At 37.6% G+C, this 26873-nt stretch overlaps 2 protein-coding genes across 3 annotated transcripts in view; one reads left to right on the forward strand and one right to left on the reverse strand.

Moving 5' to 3' along the window:
• Positions 1-70: 70 nt before the first annotated feature.
• Positions 71-5075, reverse strand: LOC116728979 (gap junction beta-1 protein-like). Of its 2 annotated transcripts, none has more exons than XM_032577348.1 (2): positions 4928-5075; positions 71-1407 (listed from the first exon to the last, which is right to left on the reverse strand). In XM_032577348.1, the coding sequence occupies exon 2, from the start codon at positions 1391-1393 to the stop codon at positions 671-673; it is 723 nt and encodes a 240-aa protein (XP_032433239.1). In that variant the 5' UTR covers positions 1394-1407; positions 4928-5075; the 3' UTR covers positions 71-670. The 2 variants fall into 2 exon arrangements, with proteins under 2 accessions (XP_032433239.1, XP_032433238.1); XM_032577347.1 differs by lacking the exon at positions 4928-5075 and adding an exon at positions 4398-4594 and having other exon boundaries at positions 73-1407.
• A 5732-nt stretch (positions 5076-10807) lies between these two features.
• Positions 10808-26873, forward strand: part of ophn1 (oligophrenin 1) — a 42702-nt gene continuing 26636 nt past the window's right edge. Inside the window, exons 1-11 of the mRNA XM_032576541.1 lie at positions 10808-11489; positions 12805-12900; positions 13289-13350; positions 14851-14922; positions 20842-20943; positions 21053-21163; positions 21298-21402; positions 21487-21616; positions 22786-22886; positions 23027-23118; positions 24137-24215. Coding sequence (XP_032432432.1) covers positions 11336-11489; positions 12805-12900; positions 13289-13350; positions 14851-14922; positions 20842-20943; positions 21053-21163; positions 21298-21402; positions 21487-21616; positions 22786-22886; positions 23027-23118; positions 24137-24215 — 1104 coding nt within the window. The 5' untranslated portion in view covers positions 10808-11335. The remainder of the gene's footprint in view (positions 11490-12804; positions 12901-13288; positions 13351-14850; positions 14923-20841; positions 20944-21052; positions 21164-21297; positions 21403-21486; positions 21617-22785; positions 22887-23026; positions 23119-24136; positions 24216-26873) is intronic.

The raw sequence follows: 26873 nt of genomic DNA on the forward strand, positions 1-26873 counted from the left end.
ATACATTTCTTTGAGGCTGCGAGAAGAAAAAAAAATGTAAAAAAAGAAAGAAAAAAAAGCTTACGGCCAGTGTAATAACACAAGTACACACTTTGAATTTATTCTGTTGTGCCTGGCCAGTGACAACAAAGAAGAAGAAGAAAAAAAACCCATTACATTTGAATTCTGGGTTTAGCAGTCTGCAATAAACATCAGAGCAAAAATTTGCTATTCAAGTGTATTTCTTCTCATTATTCAATCAAATTTTATTTGTATAGCACATTTCAGCAGCAAGGCATTTCAAATTACCTGCTTATTTTATTCAGAAATGTGAACAGCATTGAAAGTCACTTTAGTGCAAACAATGGTTAAAGTCATTATTTTTCTCCAACACAAAAGGTGTAATTCTTAACATGTTATGTTCAAGTCATAGTCAGATATTTTCCCTATTAAAATTAATACAGATTCCAATAAATAATTTAATAAATAACATTAATAATGATACCGACCATGATGCAGGCCCATCTTTACAACTGTTAATTATTATTATTATTTGTGACAGGATATCTTTGAACTCTTGAATTGCTGGCACAATAAATTGTCTAAATTTCCCTCTTTGAGCCTGAAACCAGATGTTTCTCATTAAATTATCCCTTTAATTCTCACCAGTTTTAAACTAAGTGTGCACTGGTTAGAATGAACGAAGTTTATGTTGTATCCAAGCTCCCATAGTTGAGTCTCCAGCACTGTGCAGATGCTTACCACAGGCTTTCCCTACTAGGAATGCCACTTCTGCAATGTTGAGCAGGATACAAACCCCAGACACGGCCAGCATGAAGACGGTGAAGACCGTTTTCTCTGTGGGCCTCGATACAAAACAGTCCACCGTGTTGGGGCACGGGTACGAGTCACACTTCACCAACCGGATCATCTTGTAACCGGGATAAATCATGTAAAACAGAAACATAAAAATGACCTCAAAGACAATACGGAACAACAGGCTGATGACATAAGTCCACCACAGAGCCCCTGTGATTTTCATCTTCTGGGTCTTTATCTGCTCCAGGTCTTTGGGATTGGTTCGCCCTGACAGTTTGTAGAGCCTTTTGTCGACGTGTCGGCGGTGGGCCACGTGCATGGCCACCAGCAGGGCCGGGGTGGAAACCAGAATGAGCTGGAGGGCCCACAGGCGGATGTGGGAGATGGGGAAGAAGTGGTCATAGCAGACACTGTTGCAGCCAGGCTGCTGGGTGTTGCAAGTGAAGCCGGACTTCTCGTCCCCCCACACGGTCTCAGCCGCAACCACCAGGACCAGGATGCGGAAGATGAACAAGACAGAGAGCCAGATGCGGCCGATCCCAGTGGAGTGTCTGTTAACGCCGCTAACGACAGCATAAAAAGATGCCCAGTTCATTTTTGGTTCCGGGTCTGTAGCAATAAAAAAAAAAGAGGAAAAAAGTAAAACATAGGAAAAGGTCAACAAATGAAAAACATCTGTGAAAAACAACTCAAAGATATGTATAAAATTTATTTAAAAAAAAAATACTCTTAAGCAACATAGACACAAAAACAAGCAGTTAAAATGTAAACATTTGATGAAACCGCCAACTTCTGATGATCCACATTCATAAAATCAGACCCAATTACAGAACCACAGGGACTTCAAATGAGCATAGTTGGAGATGACTACTAAGAAACATTATTTTAACCATAACTCTGTGATCGGGACACACTGGAGAAGTAATAAAATCATGGAATAAAAGGCAAATAAATGTTTTCAGTAAAATTTTATGACATGTATTTTAAATAGGAAAAAAACAACAAGTGAAAAGGCAACATTGGAATAAACATTAAAGCATCTCAGAGAAAAAAATATTTGTAGAAGAGTTAAATGCAGATAAAATATAAATTTTATTGTTCTTTTTCATTATGTGAAACTAAATGTCACACTGTGTAATGAAACTAACTTCTGTTCAGCACTTTTTTCAAAATAAAAGTTATTTTGAAGCGTGGCTCTTTATTAATTTTATTTTACTCACGTTTGTAGATATAATGCTCAGTAAATAGCTAAACTGACATTTTTTTCTCCACGTAATTCCTACTTAAACAAATTTAAGGCTGATCCATGCTTCCCAACAACAGACAGCGTTGTACTTCTGCTCTGTGAAAACAAAAAATTAATGCAGCGAAGACATTTCATACTTCACAAAAATCCAAGAGCAGACATCCCTGTAAGTCTTTACATGTCTCTCCTACAGCACCACACTACCTTCATATTTCTTCGTCTGGTTCTGCCCAGAATATGCGTCAAAAACAAGCAGCAAAAAGAGAATGATGTGATTTTGTTTTTGCACCAAGAGAGAAAAACATTATCTTTGTTCTTGCAGAGTACTAACAGAAAAAACTGATGAAGGTAAGACTGAGAAGTTCAAATGAGTTTTGCTATAAATAGTTCTACCTTTCTAGTAAAAGTTAAAAAGTGTAATAGGACTTGTACTACATGAGGTTTGTGTGTTGGATAATTTGAGATCGGATGGAACAAGCTTTGACCAGTTTAGCAACTATGCTATTGCTAATACCTTTAACACTGAGGTAGTTGTGGATTTTAAGGTAAAAATGTTTGCATGTCTAATTTTTAGAAATATTTAAAAAGTATATATTTTTTTACTGGTTCGGTAATTCCATATCTTAGTCGCAAACTATTATTTTTTTCCTTTTTAATATGGCGGATGATGCCAAAGGTTGTGCCAATGAAAATTTAACTAACTTAGAAAAACAAGTCCATTTAAAACAATTGTCAGAATTTAATAAATTTCACAAAATAATTTTTTTACAATGAATTATTGCTTAAAATTAGCCTAATAAATGTATATAAATTGTTTGCATTGTCTGTAATTCAATGTAACCTTTTGTTTTATTGGTTAACAGTGCCTGAGTGGTGTCCAAAGTCAGTCTATACGGATCAGTGTTCTGCACGTTTTAGTCCAGTCCCTGGTGCAACACATCTACATCAAATGATAGCTTTGTACTGTACAGCAAAATTAACTTCAATCGATCACAAAGTTTTCTCTAAAAGAATTTCAGGATTTAAATGTATATAGTCTGCTCATCAGTCATCCATCATGAAGTCAGTCTATACGGATCAGTGTTCTACACGTTTTAGTCCAGTCCCTGGTTCAACACATCTACGTCAAATGATAGTTAAGCAGCAAGCCTCTGCAGAACATAATGACATGTCCAGGAGGTTGTGAGTGAGCTGTGTTGGAGACACATCTGAAGCTGGCGGGACAGCGGCCCTTGAGAACCCGTTATATATGCTGACCTCAGGGTTGTGTAATTTAGTACCAATAGCGAAAAGTTTCTTGTTGTGTGCAATGTTACTATAATCAGCTAATTTAAAAAAATTGTTCAATAAAATTATTGTTGATTTTTTTTTTCTTTTAATGACATTTTCAAGTTGAAAATTTTAGGAGATACAATATTTTTAATAGAATTATAAACAATTATAGCAAATCTGAAAATTATCCCAAAAAGGTGAGAGAAACACAGTTGAGATCCTATGAACGCTTACTGAATTAGATTTGTATTTGTAGCGTTCGCTGTTAGATAGCGTCCTCGTTATTGAGTCTGTCGACACTTCTTTTTTTATTACCTAAACAAAAATGGATTAAATCCTGAATTCCAGTGAAAAAGCAGAAAATATTTCCTTGTTTTACATCACAATTTCTACCTTCTACAATTGATCACTTAAAACATTGATATTTGCTGCATATTTAGGACCATTTTAAAATAATAGAAAAAAAAATATTAGAGATTTTCTAGATGACAATAGGGTTGTGTTTTAAATCAGACATTTGACAGGTGCTGACAGGTGCTGTAAAGAAGACTGAATAAGTAAGTTTGCATAAAATCTTAGAATATGGCATGTTTCACACTATTCTCCAATCCAGCATTTCTATTTTAAGTTGTTCTGGGTTCTTTTAAAACTTTTTTACTTTGTTATAAATGAAAAAGATAGTTAAAATCCAGGTTTTAAAAGTGTTTTGACATCAAGAATTTATTTTAATAAATATTCTGTGGTGGACTGGCGACCCTGCCTCTCACCTGAGGATCGCTAGTCGCTAGAGATGGGCGCCAGTCCCCTTTTTGACCCTTCAAGGATAACAGTGCTAAGATGTCAGATGGATTAATGGAATAGGAATGTGCCATTAAAAAATAGACTCATAAACAAACATGCACCTTCATTTAAAAGTTACAACTTAAGTGTTAATCAGTATTGCACAGCAAAATTAACTTCAATCGATCACAAAGTTTTCTCTAAAAGAATTTCAGGATTTAAATGTATATAGTCTGCTCATCAGTCATCCATCATGAAATGCATCAAACCCCAGCCCAGGTATGGATGTCAGAATTGTTACCAGGCTCCGCTGGAGGTGTCAGAGGCATAGGAGGCAGTGTGGAGAACAAAAGTTGACCTGCTGGATTGGCATGGATGTGGATCCAGAGGAGGGAGGAAACCTCTCTGTCCCCCCTGTGAAGTTGGCCGCTCACTTAAGAGCAACACAGACGCCCGGCATCATGTGTCATGTGACACATGTTAACAAGACGTCATGATGCAGGGTGGGCACCTGTGCCCAGTGTAACAGCGTACCTTCGGTTACAACAACTGAAGCTTTAAGATCACTTATAAAGTTTGTTGAAAACTGAAAAACCAAAAAGTTTTTAAAAAAATATCTTATTTGTCATACAAGTCTTGGTTGATGTTTTTACATAAAACGCACGAAACATATTTCAAAACAGACTAGTTTTCATACAATTTCATTCGATTTCACTTTCAATCTACGTTATGTGACATGACAGAATACGATAAACCAGTTGAAAACACTGAATACCTCTCTACGAATTTGACAGCCATCTGTGAAGCACATAAAAAATTAGACGAGCTTACCGTCAGCTGCGGTTTTGAATCAAGTTCATCCAGAAACATTTGTGTAAACAGATTTCTTTTTTCAATCTGTGACCGTGAATACGAGTATCAGAGCACCATGACTTTGCATTGCTAATGATTTCGCTCACACTAGCCACTGCCCTGCACTGAGAAGGTCATATGCCTCTATTCAAGGATTTTGCATACAATGGCCCCATTTACGAGGACAAAACAAACGGCCTCAGAGTCCAGATGAAACGTTTTAATTTCTGCACAAGAATCTGAGTGGGGGACCGCTGTCTGTCCTCTTGTCCTCATTGTGCTGTGTTGGAGAGAGTACATGGAGGATGTTTTTTGACGCAATATGGAGTAAAAGATGAAAGGTCAAAAGTAGAACTGAGTCACGAAAGCAAAAGATAAGAAAACAGTGGCTCGTTATTCTTTTATCAGTATTTACATCCACATTGTTGCAGCCCACTAAGCATTTAATCTCTATTTCAACGAGTGGATAAAGGTGACCAGCAATAGAACAATGCTTCTGTTGAGTTATTATTGCTATAGAACCCTCTTTAAACTGTCAAATAACTTGGTTTGTCTGTGTTGTGATCCAGTAGCTATATATATATATATATATATATATATATAAGAATCAAATTGAGATAAACTTTAAAAGCAACTTCAATAAAAACTTCACTCACATGCTTAAGGGCAGAACGCACTGATTTCCATCAATCTGGTGCAAATGCACAGCATTGATGGGCATGTAAATAATAAAAAAATTTAGGGAACTTACACTGATAGGACACTAGGAGGCACAGTTGATGGCATTACAAGCAAAGCAGTGATGATGTCAGGCAGTTATACAAAACTAAGTGAAAACAGTGACTGAGGGTAGCCGACACATATTAAAGTAATTAGATAGCATTCTCTAAACTTGACAAGTGACTTTTTCGCAGAACTGGTTTGTCTAGTCTGCATAAACATGGGACGCTACCTAAGTTTCCTCTGGCTTTCATAATCAATCAACCAAGCTGACCATATCCACACAAATGAGCTTCCATTAAGGAGAACAGAAGAAAGTTCAAAAAGGCCATAGCCATTGATGTTCAGTTTTGTCATATTTCCAAGTATTGGTGCTACTCAGGGAACAATCCTTGGCTGAAGCTCTGGTGTACTTCACAGTACTTCACCGTTATTGTCAAACAGTGATGTTGTAGGTAATCTTTGCCTTAATTCGCCTGGTCAGCTGGTTACACAAATCTCATCATACTCTTGAACCAAGACACCAGCTATCCCTGGCACAACTTAGGCTTTATGGGCTGTGGCAACCTCAGTAGCAGGTGCGGGTTAATTTGAATCCTCTTTACCTTTTTGGTCCTTTTCAAAAATATCCGAGATTATGAGAAGGCATCTAAATGCTGTCTGGACAGGATGTCATGTTGCACAACTGTTTGACCAATTGGTAAGGGAGGACAACCACGCACATTTTCAAGAAGCCTTTTAGAAGCTTGGGTTTACCTTAGAATGACCACACGAAGGGGGGGATTATCATTTTTCATACCAAAAAGTATTGCACCCCATTACATCTGCACCTGCCATGTGGTAACAGGTACTGAACACTTCACAATGTCTCAGTTAAATGTCTGGTATGTAGGATTCATTTCATTCAGGCATGGTTTTAAGCACACAAACCTTGGTTCAGCATCTGTAAGAGAGGCCATGTTGTGATGGCAATTCAGTTAATGTCTTCAAGACACACACCAGCAGTAGACCTGGCATTATAGTGTTGAAGGCCATAACCCTCCCTAAGACATCACCCTAGAAAAGTCTGTCAACCAAGACAGCACCAAATCACACATGAGGCAGGAGTCTACAGACTGGATGCTGAATTTTGAGCTCCTCCTATTGAACTCAACCCACATTTTTTCTCCCCAACTGAGCGTGGGTGAATTCCTCTTTGACCGTAACTCTGCTCTGTTTGATCTCCAGGGCTAATTATAAAAGCTGCCAGCTACTAATACTGTATGACTTAGTTCTGCTTCAAGACATTGCATGTTTTATAGGTCTGAGGGGCGCCACACATTACTGAAATGGGTCCACTAGTTTGCCGACACTGCCAACATGGTTTTCCATTTCATCTTATAGCCTGGTCACATAACCTTTCAACAAGTTCAGTTTCATTTTTACTACTCTTTCTGGACATATTTAACATTTTTAGTCAGAGTGTAATTTCTCTTCAGTAGCTCATCTTTACTCTAAAGATAAGGTCACTTCCACGCGGTACCCAGTTTACCATGTTTGATGTCCACTGGTCCATGGTGCAAACTGGGATATGCAACAAGCCAATTTAGTTCAGTTAGCTGTAAAAGAAACCGTACAGACATATTCTTATCTAATAACACTCTTTAGCTCTTATTTTAATACATGAGGTTTTAATGAAGTGTCAAGCCTAACTCTTCAAATTGTTGAAAAATAAATCTATTTTTAATTTACTGACTATAATAGGTTTCTGATCGCACAAATTACGAGCCTTGTACATGTTCATAGGATGTTTGCCAATATACATGTCATGAAGACCTGGGTTTTAAATAAATCAGCTAAAGCCTATGTGTTTGAGTGTTGTCTAGATTTAGTTCAGCCTGAAGAATGACATCTGGAGTTCATAAACAGTTACTACAGTTACCAAATCAAAAATACCATACTTAACTAACTAAAACCTAAAAAAAAAATCAAAAGTAGTCAAGCATTTGTCAGGTTTAAGGACCTGTATTTTCTGTGAAACCTTCTTTCATTTGTATATGTGGGAAGGTAAAACTAATGTATTTTTAAAAAAAAGTTTTATTGCACATGTGTTTTAAATAAAAAATCAAAATAAAGATAAGGTTTTAAAAGTAGCGTGTAGTTATACCTTTGTAACATTACTAGTGCATGTGTCCTTGACCAACTCAATTTAAATTCCTGATCAATACCAGCATCATCTCTCATCTCATTGCCCAGTTAATGACAAAAAGTAACAGCAAACACCTTAAAATAGATTATTGCTATGGAGAACTGGTCACTCCAACATGCAACTCTTGACTACAATTTTAGAAAAATCAGCTTTAAAGACTCGTTTTTACCCCCCTCACCATCCATCAAATTGTGCATGGTGGCAAAATTAAGACTTCATTTCCAGTAAATATTGCTGTCACTGTATGAAGTCATTTCCTGACTTACTGTGATCAACTTGAATGGTGGATTCTTTTGTCTGAGAGAAAATAGACTTCCTTCTTTTGTTTTCACACACACCAGCATTAAAGTCAGTCAGTGATAATCACTTATAAGGCAGTTTTAGTAAAAGTAAAATATGCTCCAGTAACATGTATTTTATAAGAAATGTTATGCGTGGAATCTTAAATTTAGCAAAATAAAATAATTTGTTGTTGCTGGATTTTCTTCCTCTCTGCACAAATCCATTTAAACCAAATTTCACATTTTAAGGCAGCTTTAAAAGTTAGTTTTTACCCCATAAAAACTAGTCTGCAATATCCTTTAATGCAGTTGCAGATTATTCATGTTTACAGATGTGCCATTAAGTGCACAGGTATGGAGTGTGTTACATATGGATGTTTCTATTATGCTAGGTTGCTTTTGTGGAGTGCTGTAAAGGTTAACTAAGTGTGAAGCAAGCTATGTTCTGAATCTTACTTTTTCTTGAAACAGTAACACACTCATTAAATTGACACTACTAATGGATTAGTGTACACTGTTCCCGTGATTTGTTGAGACGTCCACTGTGTCTGCGTGGGAAAAATATTGCAAGCTGAACTGAAAGCAGTTCTACAATTGCTGTCTAAACAGGTGAAAACTTGATGACTTCTGAAAGTCATGCTTGCTTCATTTCTGCAGAAAAAAAATCCCATACAAATGTGGAAGTAATCAGTTTATTTTGATTTATTAGCATGAATGCTGTAGACTTTCACACTCTTGAGTTCCTCCACTTTTCTTTATACACTTTGACACTTAACTACTTCTGCATACTTTGTGCTATTTTCAACATTTACCCTACGCTGCTCATTCAAGACATTACTGCTATGTCTTTTGGTATTGGTATCTTCTACAGTTTATGAAATATTCAGCTTTCTGTGATCATCTTGGGCTCCATTGAACCTGATGGAACATCTCATAATTTCTGAGAAATTCTTATAAAATCTTTGCACAATTTCACAGCAAACTACAAATCAACCACAATTTACACTGGTATGACCAATCACAATAACTCTTACCAGGTGAGACATCACCACATCCACAAGATGGACAGAAAATGTAAAGCTGCTAGTCTGTGCTGTTTAATCTGAGATTTTACATTACTAAACTAATAATTTGTGTTTGTGGGATAGTATTTATTTTGTAAATAGTATTTACTTTAATTCTTCAAATAAAGTTTTAATGATGAAAAAACAAATCTGCACATACTTCTCACTCTATTAAGCAGGATAATGTGAGGCAAGCACCTTATCGACATTATGAGTAGAAATAACATGAAGTCCGTAGCAATTAGTTTTGATTTCAATAAAGCCCTTGATTCCATACTATATTTACATCTGGTTCTACAACATATATACAACACTTACAAACATTTTCACACTGCCTGGTGTATTTTACTGTATGTCAATTTGCTAGTGGTAGTCTACATGATATCATAAGTATTTCAGCTAGATTCAACTTTTTAGTTAATTTTACCTTAAAACTGTTGTGACCTTACAGTATAAGTTTGAAATCAGTGTTGTGCAGCAATTTCTAACCATCTTTGGGTGGGATTTTTGTATTGTATTGTAGTTTTCACTCCTCTTCTAGTTTTTCTTTATGCATTTTGCCCATTTCTTAAATTTCTGCATCTGACTTCAAGTTCTTCTGCAAAAGCATTCATACTGCATTTCAGGAAATGCATTTTTTTTCTATTTATATTTAATTTGTTACTTTTTTCCCTTTTTATTTTTTTAATAGGATTTATAGATATTGTCTTTGTTGAAACTGATTTTTTTTATGTATGTTGGTGCCCCAAAAACTAATGAAACTTATTCTATTCTATTCTGTGACCTTACAGTATAGGTTTATGAACATGTTGGAAAATAACATTAGCATTTTATAACCTTTTGTTAATCATTTGAGATACATTTATGTGCTATTTTATTTCTTGTATTTCTGTTATGTAAAATACAAATACTATTAGGTAAAAATAAGGTGTGCAATATTTATTTTCTTTTAATATGGAAAAATACCTTAAACTGTAATTTTCTCCTTTGCTAGCATTACTATTAGATTTCCATAATATGTGGAGGGAGCCATGTATGTACAGCTCCCTCCACATACATGGGATTCCATGTGAAGATGTGTACAAAACCCATAAAACAAAGGGCTACCAATGAGAATTGATGTTTTTGACATTTTGACATTAATCTGACTAGATAAGACCACAGTTGTACTTGTGTCATATTGGAAACCCATAATGGTGAAACAAATGAGAATGTATGGAAGCCCATTTCTGCCACTGTGATAAAAAAACAAATAAACAAATAACTTGTATTTCATAATTATGACTTAGGTCATAATTAATATTTCATTTTTTTTACTATGATCTATCTATCTATCTATCTATCTATCTATCTATCTATCTATCTATCTATCTATCTATCTATCTATCTATCTATCTATCTATCTATCTATCTATCTATCTATCTATCTATCTATCTATCTATCTATCTATCTATCTATCTCATTGTTTTCTCTTACATTATAGAAGCAGTTCCCCTTTAAGAACCTCCTGGGTGTGGAAAATGGGAAGTTTTTTTGTGCAACTGTAGCCAACTGGTTTCGTTCCATTGCGTTTTTTGTGACGTCCTCAGTGTAAAACGGGTGATTACATTTCTTTAAAATCCGCTGTTCACTTAAAAAACACACACACACATACACACACACAACCCATTCACAGTGAGTGGTTTTAAGAGATGGTTTCTGGCGTTAAATACGACGAACTTGTTTAAACCACAGGGAAAGACAGACGGCGGCTTTGTGAGAGGGGGAAATATCTCGGAATGGAACGCGGCCAAAGGAGATTTAGCCGCTCTTCTCATCACGATACTACAACAAGGAAAAAGTGGCAAAGCGGACCAGGATATAATTGAACCGAAGCGTAAACAACGCGTCCGTCAAGGGGCAACGGGGTCAGCGAGGCTTAACCGGCTGCGTTCACCGCTCCGTTCCCTCCGCAGCTCCCCAGCGGCAGCCGCAGGCTCCCCCGGACACCATGGTTTGCGCTCCTGTGAGCAGCAGGGAGTTTGTAGTCGCTTCGGCTGAACTGAAATGAGCAGTGTTCCATAGAAAAGCGGAGGCAGCGTGTCTCCACAACAATTCCCAGCGTCTATTGTGTGAAAGCAGCTCGTCTCGAAGATGGGGCACCCTCCTCTGGAGTTCAGTGACTGCTACAAGGACAGTCCAGACTTCAGAGAGACCCTCAAGTGTTATGAATTGGAGCTGGACAGGACGAGCAAATTTCTCAAAGAGTTGATCAAAGATGGGAACAGTGTCATCACCGCAATCAAGGGTGAGCATGTGTTTATTTTTACTCTCAAATCTATTTTACCTGCAATAAGAAAACAATAAGGATCTGCTGCATCATCAGGCCTTAATGGGGGCCTGCAGGGTTAATGGGAGTGAGTGGGAGAGGCACATTCAGGGAGGTGCTACTCGCTCCTTTTGAAAGGTCATGCTTCGGATGCAGATGTGCACGATGACCAAACTGAAAACATCTGTCTCCCTCTCTGAAAGTTTTCCACTCTGCGTGCTTGGTGCTTGTGTGGGTTCAGTCCCACTGCTGGAATACGGTGGACCAGAGCCAGAATCAGCACACACACCAACTGTAGATATGTGCTTATGGGTCACCGTGGCACCCACAAGGCGGACACTGTACGTCCAGTAAGAAATCCTGAATGACCAGCTTATCACCTCGACAACAGAAGCTGTCAGTGTTGTTGCTGTGGAAGTGTTGGCAGTCCAGCTAATGGTCACTGAGCAGAGGTAAAATTGCTCCAAATAATCCCAAATCTGGATTATTTACTGGACTTCAAATGCTTTGAAATATGCAAGTTATGCTTGGCCCGAGACGGTGAACGTTTTGCTGAAAGGCTGATTTATGATATATCACTATCCAAGCTTCTGAAGCGTTGCCATGCAGAGTTGATCAGTAGGCTCTCTGTGAGTGAAAGGGGAGCATTAATCAGAGTATCAACTAGGAGGTGCATGGTGGTAAGTCTGAAATAGCTGCAGAGACCCCAGCTGAGATGGTGGAATATTAAACAGGATCGCTGTCGAAAATATTAATCATTCACTTCACATTTCTGGGAGAATGGCAGGAAGAAAAACATCAGAAGTCCAGTTTAAAATTCCCCACAAGCGATGAAGAAAGAAAAGAAAAGAAATCCTAGAAGGCGTTCTGATGACGGGAAGAACTCATGCATCAGGTTAAAACATGGTGGTGACAGCATCATGCTGTAGTGGAAGCTTTTCGTCAAAGACACACTTCATGAAATATGACTGAGCGAAGCAAGAACAAAAAACAAGCTTCAACTGTGAAAAACTGGTAGAAACAAACTCAAAATGCTTTGAGTTTGCATTATCTGACGTTAGCTGGATGAACTTTTCAGTTTTCTTTTGAACACATTTTCCTTCACAATTTGTGTTGGGTTTATCACACAGAAGCCCCATAAAATGCTTTTAAAATTTGTGGTTGCAGCTCGAGACGATGTGGAAGGAGTTTGAAAGTTCAAGGGGCATAAATACTTTAGGATTGTTTATGTTGGTAAATGGATTGAGGAATTTTACTTTCTGGTCGTTGGGAAATAAATCTCGTTTTTTAACAGGCTATTCCTTGGCAGTGCAGAAGTTTTCCCAGACTCTCAGTGCATTCCAGTTCGACTTTATTGGCGACTCCCTGACGGATGATGAGATTAACATTGGTAAGATGTTAATATTGATCTTCATATAAAGCTTACAAAGGAAAGTTCTTTAAAAGAAAGTTTCTTTAGTAGGTTAATAAGGTAGTCTAATTAGTTTTAAAATAATTTTTACTCATTATTATTGTTTTAAAATTCAACTTATTCCCTTCACTTGACCTCAGTGGAAAGAAGCTGCCAACTTGCAAGGAATCAGGAAGAAAAGCAGATTCTTAAGCATGTGAAGAGAAACTTTGTAGAAAAGGTTTTCATTGCAAAGTTTATGCTCAAGTGTTTTCTTTTGTAACGTTGTGATTACATGAAAATGTGTCTCCATCGTTTGTGTGAGGAATGCAGCAGTAAGTGGCTAACTCCGACTTCTGGTCCTTGTCTTTGTGTTGTTCTTCCCCAGCTGAGTCATTCCAGGAGTTTGCTGGACTCTTGCAGGAAGTGGAGCGTGACAGGATGATGCTGGTAGGCTATCGGCTTCCTCCAAAGACCCTTCTGCATCCTATTTGAGCCCTCAGTAGATATAGAGCCACATTTACACGTCCTGCACAAAAGAGGCTAACACCAATGCCAAACACTTCTCATTCTGCTACACACACTTCCAGCTGTCTGCGTGTGTGTGTGTGTTTAATTCGAGTATATTGTCTTAGTCAGGACATGTTCACACAGAGACGCTGTGCTGCCCCGTGCAGAAAGGATAAGAGCAATGCTGGCAATTATTTTAGTTTCCATTCCTCTTTTTAGTGTTCTTGTTCCCCTTTCTGTTAATGGGAGCATGTGTGGGTATTTTTCATTAGGTTTCAAGACCTCAGGCTCCGACTACTAAAACTTTTCTGTGCTCTAAGTAATACAAAGGTGAGGTATGGTGCTTTTCAACTTTATCCTGTCTTTCCTGTTGGACTAGGCTTATGTATTTTAAAAACCTGCAGAACACATGATGGATGGAGTTGACAATGGAAGCACATTCTCTTTTCAGAATAACTATTTACTTATCTTTTAAAGGCCAGATGTAATCATTTGCACAAGCTCTCCTTTTCAGTTGTATTCAGGCTTGTTTCTCACTACAGTCATATTAATTTTTATGATAAAAATGGAAAAATATGAACAAGCACCTGGCAGCTGAGAACACGGTCAAAGTTGTTGGAGAGGGATGATGTTATGTCTGCAGTGCCACAATCAGGGATCAATGAACTGCAGTGACAAAATTACAACAAGCAAAGTCTTCAGTGCAAATTTTAGTTCATAAAATGTATAGATGTAGATGTATATTATGATTTGGTGTTTTAGGAGGTCAGGAGAACTGCTGTTTGAAAACAGCTGCAGCTAACTCACAATCTTGAGCAGTGTGTACACGAGCATGATTGAGAGCGCCAAAACTTTCCTCTTGGCTCTGATTGGTTGTCTCTGAGTGGGAGCGATGTATTTCTGCAGATGAAAGTAGGTCCACAGGGAGGCGCAGAGGAGCTAGATTCTTTTCACAGTTTGTCTGTCACATATCATGCTGTTAGAACAAACGCTTTTAACAAATATATAAAACACATTTTTTAAATAAAAGTTTCCTTACTGCATGTTTAATCTATCTATTCTAGCGGCAACATTCGCCTTTTGAGGCCTCATCCCTAAGCTTTAGACATCTGGTTCTCTTAAAGTCTCACATTTAACATGTTTTATTTGATATATTGTCAGTAAAAAATGTTTTTTGGTCAAGAAAACAACCCATCTGTGCTTTTAAAATGGCATTGTTACAGACCCAACACATAGTGCCTTCCCGTATTAGTGGGCATGACTCATCACTTTCTGTGTTGAGTCATGTTGAGGGTTTTAGGTTTTGGTACTCGTTAATCTCTATTAGCATCAAAACTCAAATTTGCTAATTCTGTCTCTTCTCTTCTTGGTAAGTAAAAGCGCGCTTTGTGTTTTATTCCTTTCCTACATATAAAGTTCTTTCCATTTTTGTCTGTCCAGGTCCAGAATGCGTCCAATCTCCTCATCAGGCCCTTAGAGAAGTTCAGGAAGGAGCAGATAGGCGCAACAAAAGTGAGTGCTGTTATGAATTTCTCTGCAAAACAAAGTGTGGCTCACTCATTCAGGACCAAACAAGTAGGTTTTTGGATCAGCTTAGAACAGAACATGCATATTCTTATACGGTAATGTTTACATGCATTTCCTGCCATTGTGAACCAAAATCTAGCAAATCTAGAACCACCCTGAGCTACTTCCACTTATCATTCAGAGTGTCTCAAGTTACTTCCTCAAAATGTTACACAAATTTTCACACCCAATTTATGACCATGTTGTATGTGAACCAGTTATGTGTAAAAGTATGATGGGTTTCAGTTCTTCTTTTTAAATTGAACAAGTAAGATGTATTTTGTTCTTTTTAAAATGAAGGCTGCAGCCAGCTGGAAAGACTGATTGTTTTTAGTGTATTTAAGCATATTTTGTCTTTTTTCTTCCACACATTCACCCAGTTTTCTAAGATGACAGGCTGTTGGTGGAAAAATGCCATTGTCCCTTTATGTAGTCTGTCTTTAGAGAATTTCTCGCTGATGAATTTAGAAATAGTGCAGTTGAACACTTCAGATGAACTTGATCAATAACACAATGCAGTGACACACAAAGTGAGGCCAAACTAGCACCTGTTAGAAGTGTAAATCTTTTATTCACAAACATTTGAGCTATGCACTGACCTTTCTCAGACGATTAATATGCCGTGCTGCTTACAGAAACAGCTGATTTAATGTGTTAACCAGACAAACCTGTTAATAAACCAGCACCGATCTCTCTGAGTCATTCTTCCTCTCTCATATATTTGCTTCGCAAACCCTAACCGTTTACTGACAAAAATAAACCGACCTGTTCAGCTACTTCAGTTGAATTCACACATTTTCTTTTGCAGGAATTAGGACACAGTAAGTTAAGTGCAAAGACTTCAGATTTCTAACTTCCAAGATACAAGTGAATGCCACATGAGTTATGAAAGAGAAATAAAGGGTTTGTTCCAGGTTAGGAGTCACTTTTTAATTTAAATTAGTGACTTATATTCCTGTGCCAAGGGGAGTTTGTGTAATTCATTGTAACCTGCTGTAACATAAGACTAAATTAACATATTAGTCAAAATATTATGCTCTGCATAACAGATAATGGAATTTAATGAGTCGGGGAAAGCTGTGGTAAATCATCAGTTCTTAGACACTCTGGAGCTTTTAAAGTTTATTCTAAAGCTATAATTTCTAAGCTTGACATGTTTGACATTTCTGAAATATAGTGTTCTGAGGATGAACAAGCCAAATAATGAAATGTTCCATTTAAAACCACTAGGTTACTTTCCCATTTTGATATTGGTGGTCACATTTTTAGCTTCTCGAACATTTTGTGTAGCTTCTGTTAGCCTCTTTGGTGCCCCTTAATACATGTTTTTTTCTGTTTTTGGCTACTTATTGACTGCAGATATTTTCTTCAGAATCAAACAGATCAGAAGTGCATACAGATGCATACACTCCACTCAATACAAACATACAGATTTATGGTCCGTTTGGTTTCTGTTATTAAAAAAATGTAACCACGTTCACGGCATCAAGTTATCGACTTTGCCGCTATCCCTCACACTGAACATGCATGTGGTGACAGTGGAAAGGAACAACTCCCTTTTTGACAAGAGGTAACTTAGCTGATATATTTTATTTATTTCCCCCCCCCCCACCCCCCCCACCCCACACACACACACAGATTATTTCTCATTTTATGCTGTGAGGATGTAGAGAAAGTTTTTTGAAGCTTTATTTTTAATCAAAGTCTTATAATTTTTCATAGGAAAACACAACGTAGAAATAAAAACACATAGAACAGATGAGTCACCGAAGGAGGAAGTTAGTGATACAAAAAGGATCACAAAAAGGAAATGGACAACAGAGTTCTGAATAGTAATGGGTTACTAATGGCCAAAGCGGTGTTGGCACAAAGCAACACACCTTAAGCACAAGGAAAGAATAATAAAAAAAAGGGGCACTACTTTACATTGCTTTCATATTTGCATACGTTAACAATTTTGACCAATAATTTTGGGCCTTGTTACTCCAAAGTCTTTCTTTCAACATCAAGGGATCCCTAATAAGCCATTTCCTTGTTATTGAAAGTACATAAATTAGGGTGCACCTATTGCAATTTTCTGGCTGATCGCTGATTACCAATCTTTAAAACATCTGATCTGCTGATTCCGATTTTGGCCGATACAAATTTTTTTTTATTTGAACTGTTGCTAAACTGGTTATTGTGAACTGTGAACATAGGTTAGACTGATGGACACGCCCACCAGGTCTATCAGTCTAACCTCTTTCACGGCAGAGCAATAGAGGACACTGGTTGATCTTTAGACCGTTGCCAAGGTAGATAAAATTGGTGGGGAAAGATGCAAGTATTGGCCAATAATCAATCTTTCAAAATTAAGGAAATCTGAGCTGATTTATAGCTCCACCCCCAACATAAATGTATAGTTTAAAAGTTTTGTTCAATGTCAAAGCCAAGGATTCATTTGACCTCTTTCTGTTTAACCAGTAGAAAGACATTAATGAAAATATGACAGTGGCATGTCATCACATCATTATGTTGTCTCCCAACAATGCCCAGATTTAGCTCTGCTGGTCTGAGAATATGTTCTTTTGGGGGTCATAAAAAAACTCCTAATAATATCTTCCATGAAAATTCCCCCTAGTGGAATTAATTTGGCAGAAGTTTAGCCATTCATTGTCAGTATTATTTTCTTTGTCCACATAATTTTGACGTACAGTGTTTTTGTTTTGGGTTCTAGATAGCCTCTTCTTCCCATAAGGTTTACATTTATAGGCATCACAGAAGATATCCTGACAATGCTTTTCTAATATGTTAATGTTTTTACTAAAATGGTACCTGAGCTGCAAATATCTGTAATAGTTTCGCTTGTGAAGATGACATTTTCCCTGTAGTTGTTGGAAGCTGTCCAGGTCGGTTCCAGATGAGCGCACGCAGCATGAGCTAATGCCATTTCTGGTCAGTCCCTTGAATCTAGAGTCAAGCTGTGCTTGTCTAAAATGCTTTTGTAAAGACACATAAAAACACATAACTTTTCTGAATATGTAGTGTTGAGGTGTTTATCACCCATTGGAGATTTTGGGATGTCAATTTGACTTAATTCTAGTTCTTTCCACTTTGCATCATACCCCTCTCCAAACCAGTAGACAAGCGTACTGCAGTTCTGCTGCTTTATAGTGATTTTCCAAACATGGGAGTAACATTCCTCCTTTATCTCTTGGTAATTGTAATGTTTTATAGCATAACCTTGGGTTTGTTGTTCCGCCATATAAACCTAGAGATGGTTTGGTTCCACTCATTACACTGCTTAGTAGGAATTTCCACTGAAAAAGGAGGAACAATTTAAGTAATACAATCATCTTTATCATTTCTATTCGGTTCTGTAAATCAAAATCAATTTTATTTTGTTAGCCATAGTGTTCCATAATTTGCTTTCTATATTTTGTTCAGAGGTTTAATAATATGAACACCATAATATTTCATAGTTGTTGTTTTCTATTTAAATTTGAACAGTTTAGTTGTATCTTCTCAGGGTGAATAGGTAAAGCAGAGATTGGGTTTTTTGTCTATACTTAATTTATAGCCTAAATGGCGTCCGGATTGGTGGTAGCAGGACTAAAGGTAGCAAAGACATCATCGGCGTATAGATTTCATCCAGACCACTGACAAATTATATATTGATTTTAAACAACGTATAATTGAATTATTAAAATGTTGTAGAACCAGATATAAATATTCCCACTGTATGGAATCAAAGGCCTTATTGAAATCAAAACTAATTGCTAAGGATTTCATGTTATTTCTACTCATAATGTCGATAAGGTGTAACGCTCGCCTTACGTTAACCTGTTTATGTATATTTTAATAAAGCATGTCTGGTCTATATTGATCAGTTCAGGGATAATAATTTCTAGTCTGCTAACATTTATTGAAGTGAATATTTACTATATTTATATGTAAGACAGAGATGGGCTGATATGAATTCTGCTCCGTTTTATCTTTTCCTGCTTTTGGTATGATGAATATTATTGCTTGTTTCCAGGATGGTGGGGTCTTGCCCCTTTAAGCGAAACCCCATGATTAGAGCACTTTAACAGCAAACGCGTTATGGATAAAAGTTTTATACCATTCAGCTGGTAATCCGTCTCTGCCTGGCGCCTTGCTTTCCTTCAATTTTGACATGGCTTTATCGACATCTGCTTCTGTTACATCTGTGGTTATCCATTTATTTTGTTCTATGCCAATTTAGGGATTATCCAAAGAATCTAGAAACAGATTTATTGACGGAAGCTTGGTTAGTTAGGGCTGACTATTTAAATTCCTGTAATATATTTCAAATGACTTGTGCTATACAGCAGAAGAAATACATGTCCTGTTGGTAACAGCGTTTTGTTTTTAAGGATGAGTCTGTCCAATTATTGTATTTTAAGTCGATAGGCCAATATTTGGTTTTGCTCAAGATCCCTTTTTTTTAGGATTTAGTTTAATATATTTGAGTTTAAGTTCCACTTTATTGAGTTTCTTGTTTAATTCTGCTTTTACGACAGCAATTTGCAGAATGAGAGTAGGGTCAAAAATAGTAAAAGAATGACTTCCTAAACAACACAACTCATTAGGGAGTCTTGGTTGAAAACGAAAGTCCCCAGATGATGGTTGGGAGGTGGAGCGGGTCTCTCCAGTGCAAACTGATACAGTTCTGTAATGAGTATAGGCTCAATGCACACCCAGCCTTTAAACTGGTTCCCAAAACAATAGTTGTCTATTGTAATCTACTTATAGGAAACAGTAATGCCTATTTTGTTAAGATTAGCAAAGGCCAGATGTCTGACAGGGTATCTTTATGAAAATATTCAATTCCTAGTTCTTTCACTGGATCCGATCTCTATGATTGCAAATCTTACAACAGGGATGTCAAATAAATTTACAGGCGGGGTTTATCTTGGTGAGGAGGCTGCATCATGACGACAACTGAAACTTAATAAAACTTTCAAGAAACTCCAGCAAGTTGTCTCCCTCTGCGTCTCCAGGAATCCCGTACATGTTGTTTCTTATATTTTATCTTGGTTGCTTGTAGTTTTAGACGGCAACTCCTTCACTCCTCCATTTCTGCCACACGTTGTAGTGATTCCTCTGCTCTTTCTCTGGTCTCTTTCATGTTTGCCACAATTTCGTTTAGTTTTCCTTTGACCTCCTCTCTAAAACTGGTTTCTCTTCATGTCACTGGAGAAGTTGCCACGAAAGCAACTAAAATCAGAACAAATGGCCAAAATCTCTTAGTGGTTAGCTCCGATGCTAGCTTGAAGTCCTTCCTGTGTTGGTCGAATACGTCTTCATCAATTTTTCCTTTGGAGACTCTTTTGCCTATTTCTTATGTCTGGTTTGGTGTACAGTTATTTTTTTCATTCAGTGTGTCCCCATATTTTAACAAATGTATAAAAAAACGTAACGGGGTTAATAGAGGAGCGATGTTGTGATGACTTCCTAAAGGTGAAGTGTTGGAAAGAGCAGGACTTTCTTAAAGAGACTTAGTACCAGTTTCAAGGGATCGAATTTCTTTTAAGTCATATTTGATTTATACAGCATTTTTTAACAACTAGAGGTAGCAGAGTTACTTTATTGTGTTATATAATGACACTATGTGGCTGGAAAACACATAATACTTCCCCTTTAAATATTTTTCCTTGTATAATTTTTTACAAATGTTCAGTGCCTAATAAAAAAACCCTACTGTAAGCAAGCAGAATTAATAAAATAAAACTTAATTCCCTTTCAGTTTCATAGAATTAGAATTTTGCTTAAGTACACTGTAATAAATAATGCCTCTTTCTTGATTTCTGTTCAATCATCAATAAACAGTTACACTTCCTAAAATGCTTATGCGTCCTGCAGGAAAAGAAGAAGAAGTTTGAGAAAGAGGGTGAAAAATATTACTCTCTGCTCGATAAACATCTGAATATCTCTGCCAAGAAGAAGGAGAGTCAACTTCAAGAGGTCGGATGTGATTCAAGTGTTTTTCATCAGTTCGGTGTTGAAATGTGAAACTAATAATGACACCGTTGTGGTCAGTCCAGTAATCAATCTTCTTTGCTTTTATCTGAAGGCTGATGACCTCCTTGATAGGGAGCGGGTGAATTTCTATGATTCATCAGTGGAATACGTATACCAGATCCATCAAGTTCAGGACAGGAAGAAGTTTGACGTTGTGGAGCCGGTGAGTGCTGTCGGCGGTTCCCCACTCTTCCTCTTTGCTACCGCACGCGCAGGGAAGAGGGCTTTTAATTCACCTCGACAGTCGTGCTTTCAGCCACAGTCTGAAAATATATGTTTCGTCCTTTGGTTTGATAGGTGCTGGCATTCCTTCACAGCATTTTAACTCTCAACAACTTGACAGTGGAGATGACTCAGGACTTTATGCCTTATAAGCAGGAGCTGCAGCTCAGCTTGCAGAATGTAAGTGGTGTTGCTGGCCATTGTTGGGGGATTTAATATCTTCTGACTTGAGCCCTGTTAGTTCTATTCTGTCTTTGCCTGCAGTCTAGAAACCACTATGAGAGCACTTGTGAGGAGTTGGAGGAGCTGATGAAGAGGATGAAGCATCCTTCTCAAATCTCAAAGATGCAAAACTTTCTGCCAATGGAGGGTTATTTGTACTGTCAGGAAAAGCGTACGTATTAAAGATGAAGATTTCAGACGTATTGTAAATGTATTTGATTGAATTTGTGTGATAAACGTATATAGAGTCACATCCTATCTAAATAATCAGGGATAAAGGTATGAAAAAGTTTGATTCAGGGTTAAGTTGTAAAACAATACCCCAAAATCTAACCAGTTCCAGAAAGTTTATCAAGTCATCGTACAAAAATGAAAATCATTTTATGTTACATTAAAGGGGCACTATTGTGTAAAACTGACTTTATGTAGAATCATGTTATAATGTTATTCCCTCATCAAAAACATACCTGGAGTGTTGCTTTGACTATTTTCATGCATGTTTAAGAAATCCTTTAATCTCCCATGGCAACCATTCAAAACACGGTGCAAAACGCCTGGAGGGACAGAGTCCCCCTTGCGGACTCCTCTGCAGCTCCTCCTCAGAGCAGCAGTTTACAAGCTTCTGAGCTCCTCCTTACAGAGCAGCCCTCCTCCGAGACTCCCTCACTCAGCTCCTTTAGACTAGCCAGCAGCAATTAGCATCTGGTGGAACTGTGCATCTGTTGAGTTCATTACACAAACTACTTTTCAATGCAAAGTTGGTAAAAAGATTGTTAAGGGGTCAATAGTGGAGCAGTGTTGTGAGGATTTTGTGAAGGCGGAGGGTCAGAAAGAGCCTTAGTTTTTTAAAGAGACAGAGGCCCCAATTTCAAGGCTTCGGATTACGAAGTCAAATTTCTTTCAAGTCATGTTTGATATATATACAGCAATTTCATAACAACTGAAGGTAACATAGCTGCTTGATTGTTCTATGAAATTATACTATGAGGCTGGAAAACATATAATACTGTCCCTTTAAATCTACACAAACTTGACTTTTAACCTAAACAGACCAAGATGGAGCATTTCAGTCTGTAGGAGGCATGTTCCAAAAAACTTGTAATTGTAATTGCAGTCAAACATAGTTGTAAAAAAATATTTATTCAGGGGAAATGGGGAGGAGAATATTTGTTGCTAACTTTAAATGTGTTGCTGTTCTTTCACTGTTAATGTGTTAATCTACTACAAACACAGTTTGCAGTTGTAACACGACAAAATGTGAAATCACATATTTTTGAGTTATTTTGTCTCCCAAGTCTCAACAGATCTTTTTGTGTCTCTTTTTTTTTTTGGTCACACCAGGGGCTTTGGGTGCATCATGGGTCAAATATTTTTGCAAATATCACAAGGATGGGAGAATGCTGATCATGGTGTCCTGTGAACAGAAGCCTGCAACAAAACAGGTACTATTACCACCAATAACCAGAACGTGGGGCCTTTGTCGCCACTTACATTCTTCAAACAACTTACCCTACCGTTGTTGACTCCCATCGCTGACCACTTCTCCCAACTTTCTCTTTTTTTTTTTTTCTTTTCCATGCAGGCCCCAACGATACTCACCCTGAAATCCTGCATCCGCCGCAAGACCGACTCCATAGACAAGCGCTTCTGCTTTGACGTGGAAACCGTGGAGAGGTTAGCGCAAACACAACCTGACGAGGCAACGCGAGAGCCTTGTGGGATAAACAGGTTGAGGCGGCGAGGTGAACAGGTGGCTTACAAGGACAGAGTGTGAAGGCTAAATGGACCGTAGCCCAAACAATCCCTGAGCAATGAGCTGGCGCTGGAAACAGATGGCAAACGCTCTGATTGCAGGGGGAAGGAACACAACAAGCTCATATTTATATAAAAGCACACTATTTGGAACAAAATGCATTTTAATAACTGCTTGAACTACGAGCTTCCCTGTCACCTTGCTGGCCTTTCTGGTCTTGAAATGGGTGGAGATACTCGAATGTCATTTGTGCTGTTTGGAGGGGTTTTATTGAGATTGAATTCTGCATTGAGAGTGACTCTGAGTTGAACATATCTGATAGTTGGCTGTTTGGTAAACTCAAGGTGGCAGTGCTGTGTAATGAAATGCTCCTGGAGTTAAAGCAGACATTCAACTTAATAGAAATGGATCAAATAAAATCCATATTTAACCCAGATTAGTAATTTTAGTTACTTTGATACCTAACATTTCCCATGTATAAAATATTTGACATTTATTTCACTCTGAAAGTTGATTGCAACTTAAATTTATTAAAGGGTTTTGGCTTGCCAGAGGAAGCTTTCATCTCGCTGCACAGTTGTCTTTGTTAACAATTGATTCACATCCCCATGAGCTGCAAAATCTGGCACTCGACGGCGTTTTCTGCACGACGACTATTGCAGCAATGTGTTTTTTTTATTTTTTATTATTATTACTTTATGCTTACTTACTTTTATCTCGTTTAGCTTCCAGGATGTAGTCTGATACATCAAAGACGCTCCCTCCCGGGGTGTTCTTATCGGTTTTTCCTTTTTCCATCTACTCCATTTGGCTTTAAAGATTATGAGTCTGATGTGTGAATTTAATCAAACTGGCTACTGTTGAAGAGTGTATCGTTTCAGCTGAATAATTAAACTGCAACCTTTGCCTTCCTAATGGCTCTTGTTACCGTTTCCACAGAAACGCACCCGTCACTTTCCAGGCCCTTTCGGAGGGGGACAGGAAGTTGTGGATGGAGGCCATGGATGGGAAAGAGCCTGTGAGTTTGTGTTGCTCATTTAGAATTGGTCTTCTTCGACTCTGATGAAAAATGGCTTTGCTTGGCAATGATTTTTAAAGTTAAATTTGTTATAACTTTTTCTCAGCTCTACACATGCTCACAAGAATGCACACGGGTTCAAATACAAACCCTCATTAATATTTGAGTTGATGTTAATTGGACCACAAGCTTTTTGTTGCTTTTAAAAGCAAACAGATCATGATTACCCCTTTTTTTGATCATTCTTTTCATTCTTTCCCCCTTTTGAAATTTCCCCACCGCTTTTGGTGAGGTTTAACATATTTACCACTATAAATATACAGTTGTGGTCTTTGGAGGCAATGAAAGTCCATCCAACAGACTGTTTGTCATTGGTATGCAGAATTTGCATACATTGAACATAAAATATAAAAATCCTGCTAAATATTGTTTCCAGATAGACCTCTGAAACTGTGATGACAGTTGTGATTTAGTACATTTGCTCAACTTTACCTCCTTTGAAGTCAAATAGCCTAATGTTTGTCGGTTCTGACCAGACAACTTTGCCCCAGAAGGCATTGGGCCTGTCCATGTATGTAGATGTAAAGATCAGTCGAGCATAAAGTTGTTGATTTTGAAGCAGGAATTTATTGTCAGCTGGCTTAAGCATTTGTGGCTCCTAAGTTGATCCTAAACATCCCAACTAATTGCCTTTTTTCTTAAGATTACAGTTTGGCTCAGATGATTGATACTTGGACACAATGTGGTGTGTTCCAGTATGAAAATGTTCCCAAACAAACATAAAAAATGCTTTCAAAATCGTTATTTTAGGTTTTTGTAATGGTCTTTCCAAAACCCCGAAATCAACCCTACTAAGAATTTATGCACTACCTTTAAAAGCCAAGTCTGCCCTGGGAAACAAACCAGTTTCAGTGAATTCTGCTAATTCTAAAAGCACATGTTTGAGGCGAAAATCTCAGAGGGACATTAAATTAAATATTAATGGAGTTGCGTGTTTTTATTTAGACGTCTATGGATAATTTGAACATGTGTTGGTAACAGAAAATCCACAATGCATGCAAATGTTTTTTTTCCCCAAATTCTTGTTTTTCAATCCACTGTTATTGATTGTTGTGTGCTTATATATCCATAAAACAACTTAATCAATAAAAGCCCAACAACAATGTGAAATCATTCAGTTTGGAGGTAGCAGATCTGGAACCAAAAGTCAATTTTGAAAAAGCTCTTAGTAGCACTGATTATTGTTGAAGATGTTTAAAATACATCTAATTAAATGTGGTTTACCTAAAAAAAAAAAAAAAAAACTTAAGCTAAAAAACAACCAGCTGAGAAAAATCCTGTTTAAATGATGTTCAATTATTTGTGTAGGCGTAAAACAGCATGACGACTGGCAGCTTAACTTTAACTGGCATTTAACTGCTTAACTGGCATTTATGAGGCACCAGGTTCTGTACAAGATACATCTGAGGTAACATGATGCTTTCAGCGCACAACAAGGTATTTGTGTGCAGGTTGGTTGGCTGCAGCCTCAAATGACTTTAAACCAAATAGGGTTTGGTGTTGATGGAGCAAATTCTGTAGAAAATACATCTGTTCTGCATCTTGGGGAAAGGAAAAAAGATCCTACTTGCTACAGAGGATTTTCTTTCGTTTTGTGCCTCCTGATGAATGTCGCATCTTACCAGTTCAGTCTATTATTTGCTTGTGGTTGACAAAGACAAATAAAGGATGTGAAAACGACACGTGGCACACATTTTAGTGCCCTTTTCCTGTGACACTTCCCCATCAGAGTCATCATATTTTTTAAAGCCTATTCTTGCAGTTTACGCTGACGGGTAAATTCACTGCACGCCAAGCCGACTTTGTTCATTAAGCACTTTTAAAAACGGCAAACACTGACCAAAGGACAAAACATGAAACTGCAAAAGAGGAGAAACAAAAACATGAGCAAAACAGAATAAAATTCAACTAGTGGTCTTGGTAGGAATCTGAGACCACTAGTCTCTGATTCAATAAATCAGAGACTGATTGGTATTCTGATTCAATAAAATTAGAATACCAATGACTTCTTATATTTGGTTAAAAGCTTAACCAAAGACATGGATTTTCACAACAAATTTAAAAATGAAGAAGCTGTTAAAAATTTGTGAACTTCAAACAGCAAAAGTCCTGGCGCTTCAGCACTTTCAATCTGAGTTCTTCAAAATCTGGTCGGCTGATCTGTGTGACCGAGAAAGGGAGTGCGAGGGCAGTTGCCCAGATTGGTATTGAGGGGTAAGATCATTCAAATATTTCCCAACAAAAACTTTTTAAATGAAGTCTAAAGTAGACGGGCAGCCTGTGTAATGAAAATAAAACGGGAACTCCTCCGTGTTCCAGTCTAAATCTTTGTGGTAGCATTTTGTGCCCACTGAAAGAAAGCCAAGGAGGGCAGCTTAACACCAACAAACAAATCATTCCAGTAATCCAGTCGAGTTGTAATTAAAGCATGGGTTTTTCTTTCAAAGTCATGTTTTGACATCGGTTTTGTTTTGGCCAGGTGCCTCAACTGAAAAAGATGGATCACACCCCTGCACTTTTCTGACCACTCAGCTTGAAATCATTGTCCATTTTAAAACCTAAATTAGACAGCTGGTGTTTCATAGTGTACCACAGAGC

Source organism: Xiphophorus hellerii, chromosome 11 (genome assembly GCF_003331165.1).
Source record: "Xiphophorus hellerii strain 12219 chromosome 11, Xiphophorus_hellerii-4.1, whole genome shotgun sequence".
Classification (NCBI taxonomy): domain Eukaryota; kingdom Metazoa; phylum Chordata; class Actinopteri; order Cyprinodontiformes; family Poeciliidae; genus Xiphophorus; species Xiphophorus hellerii.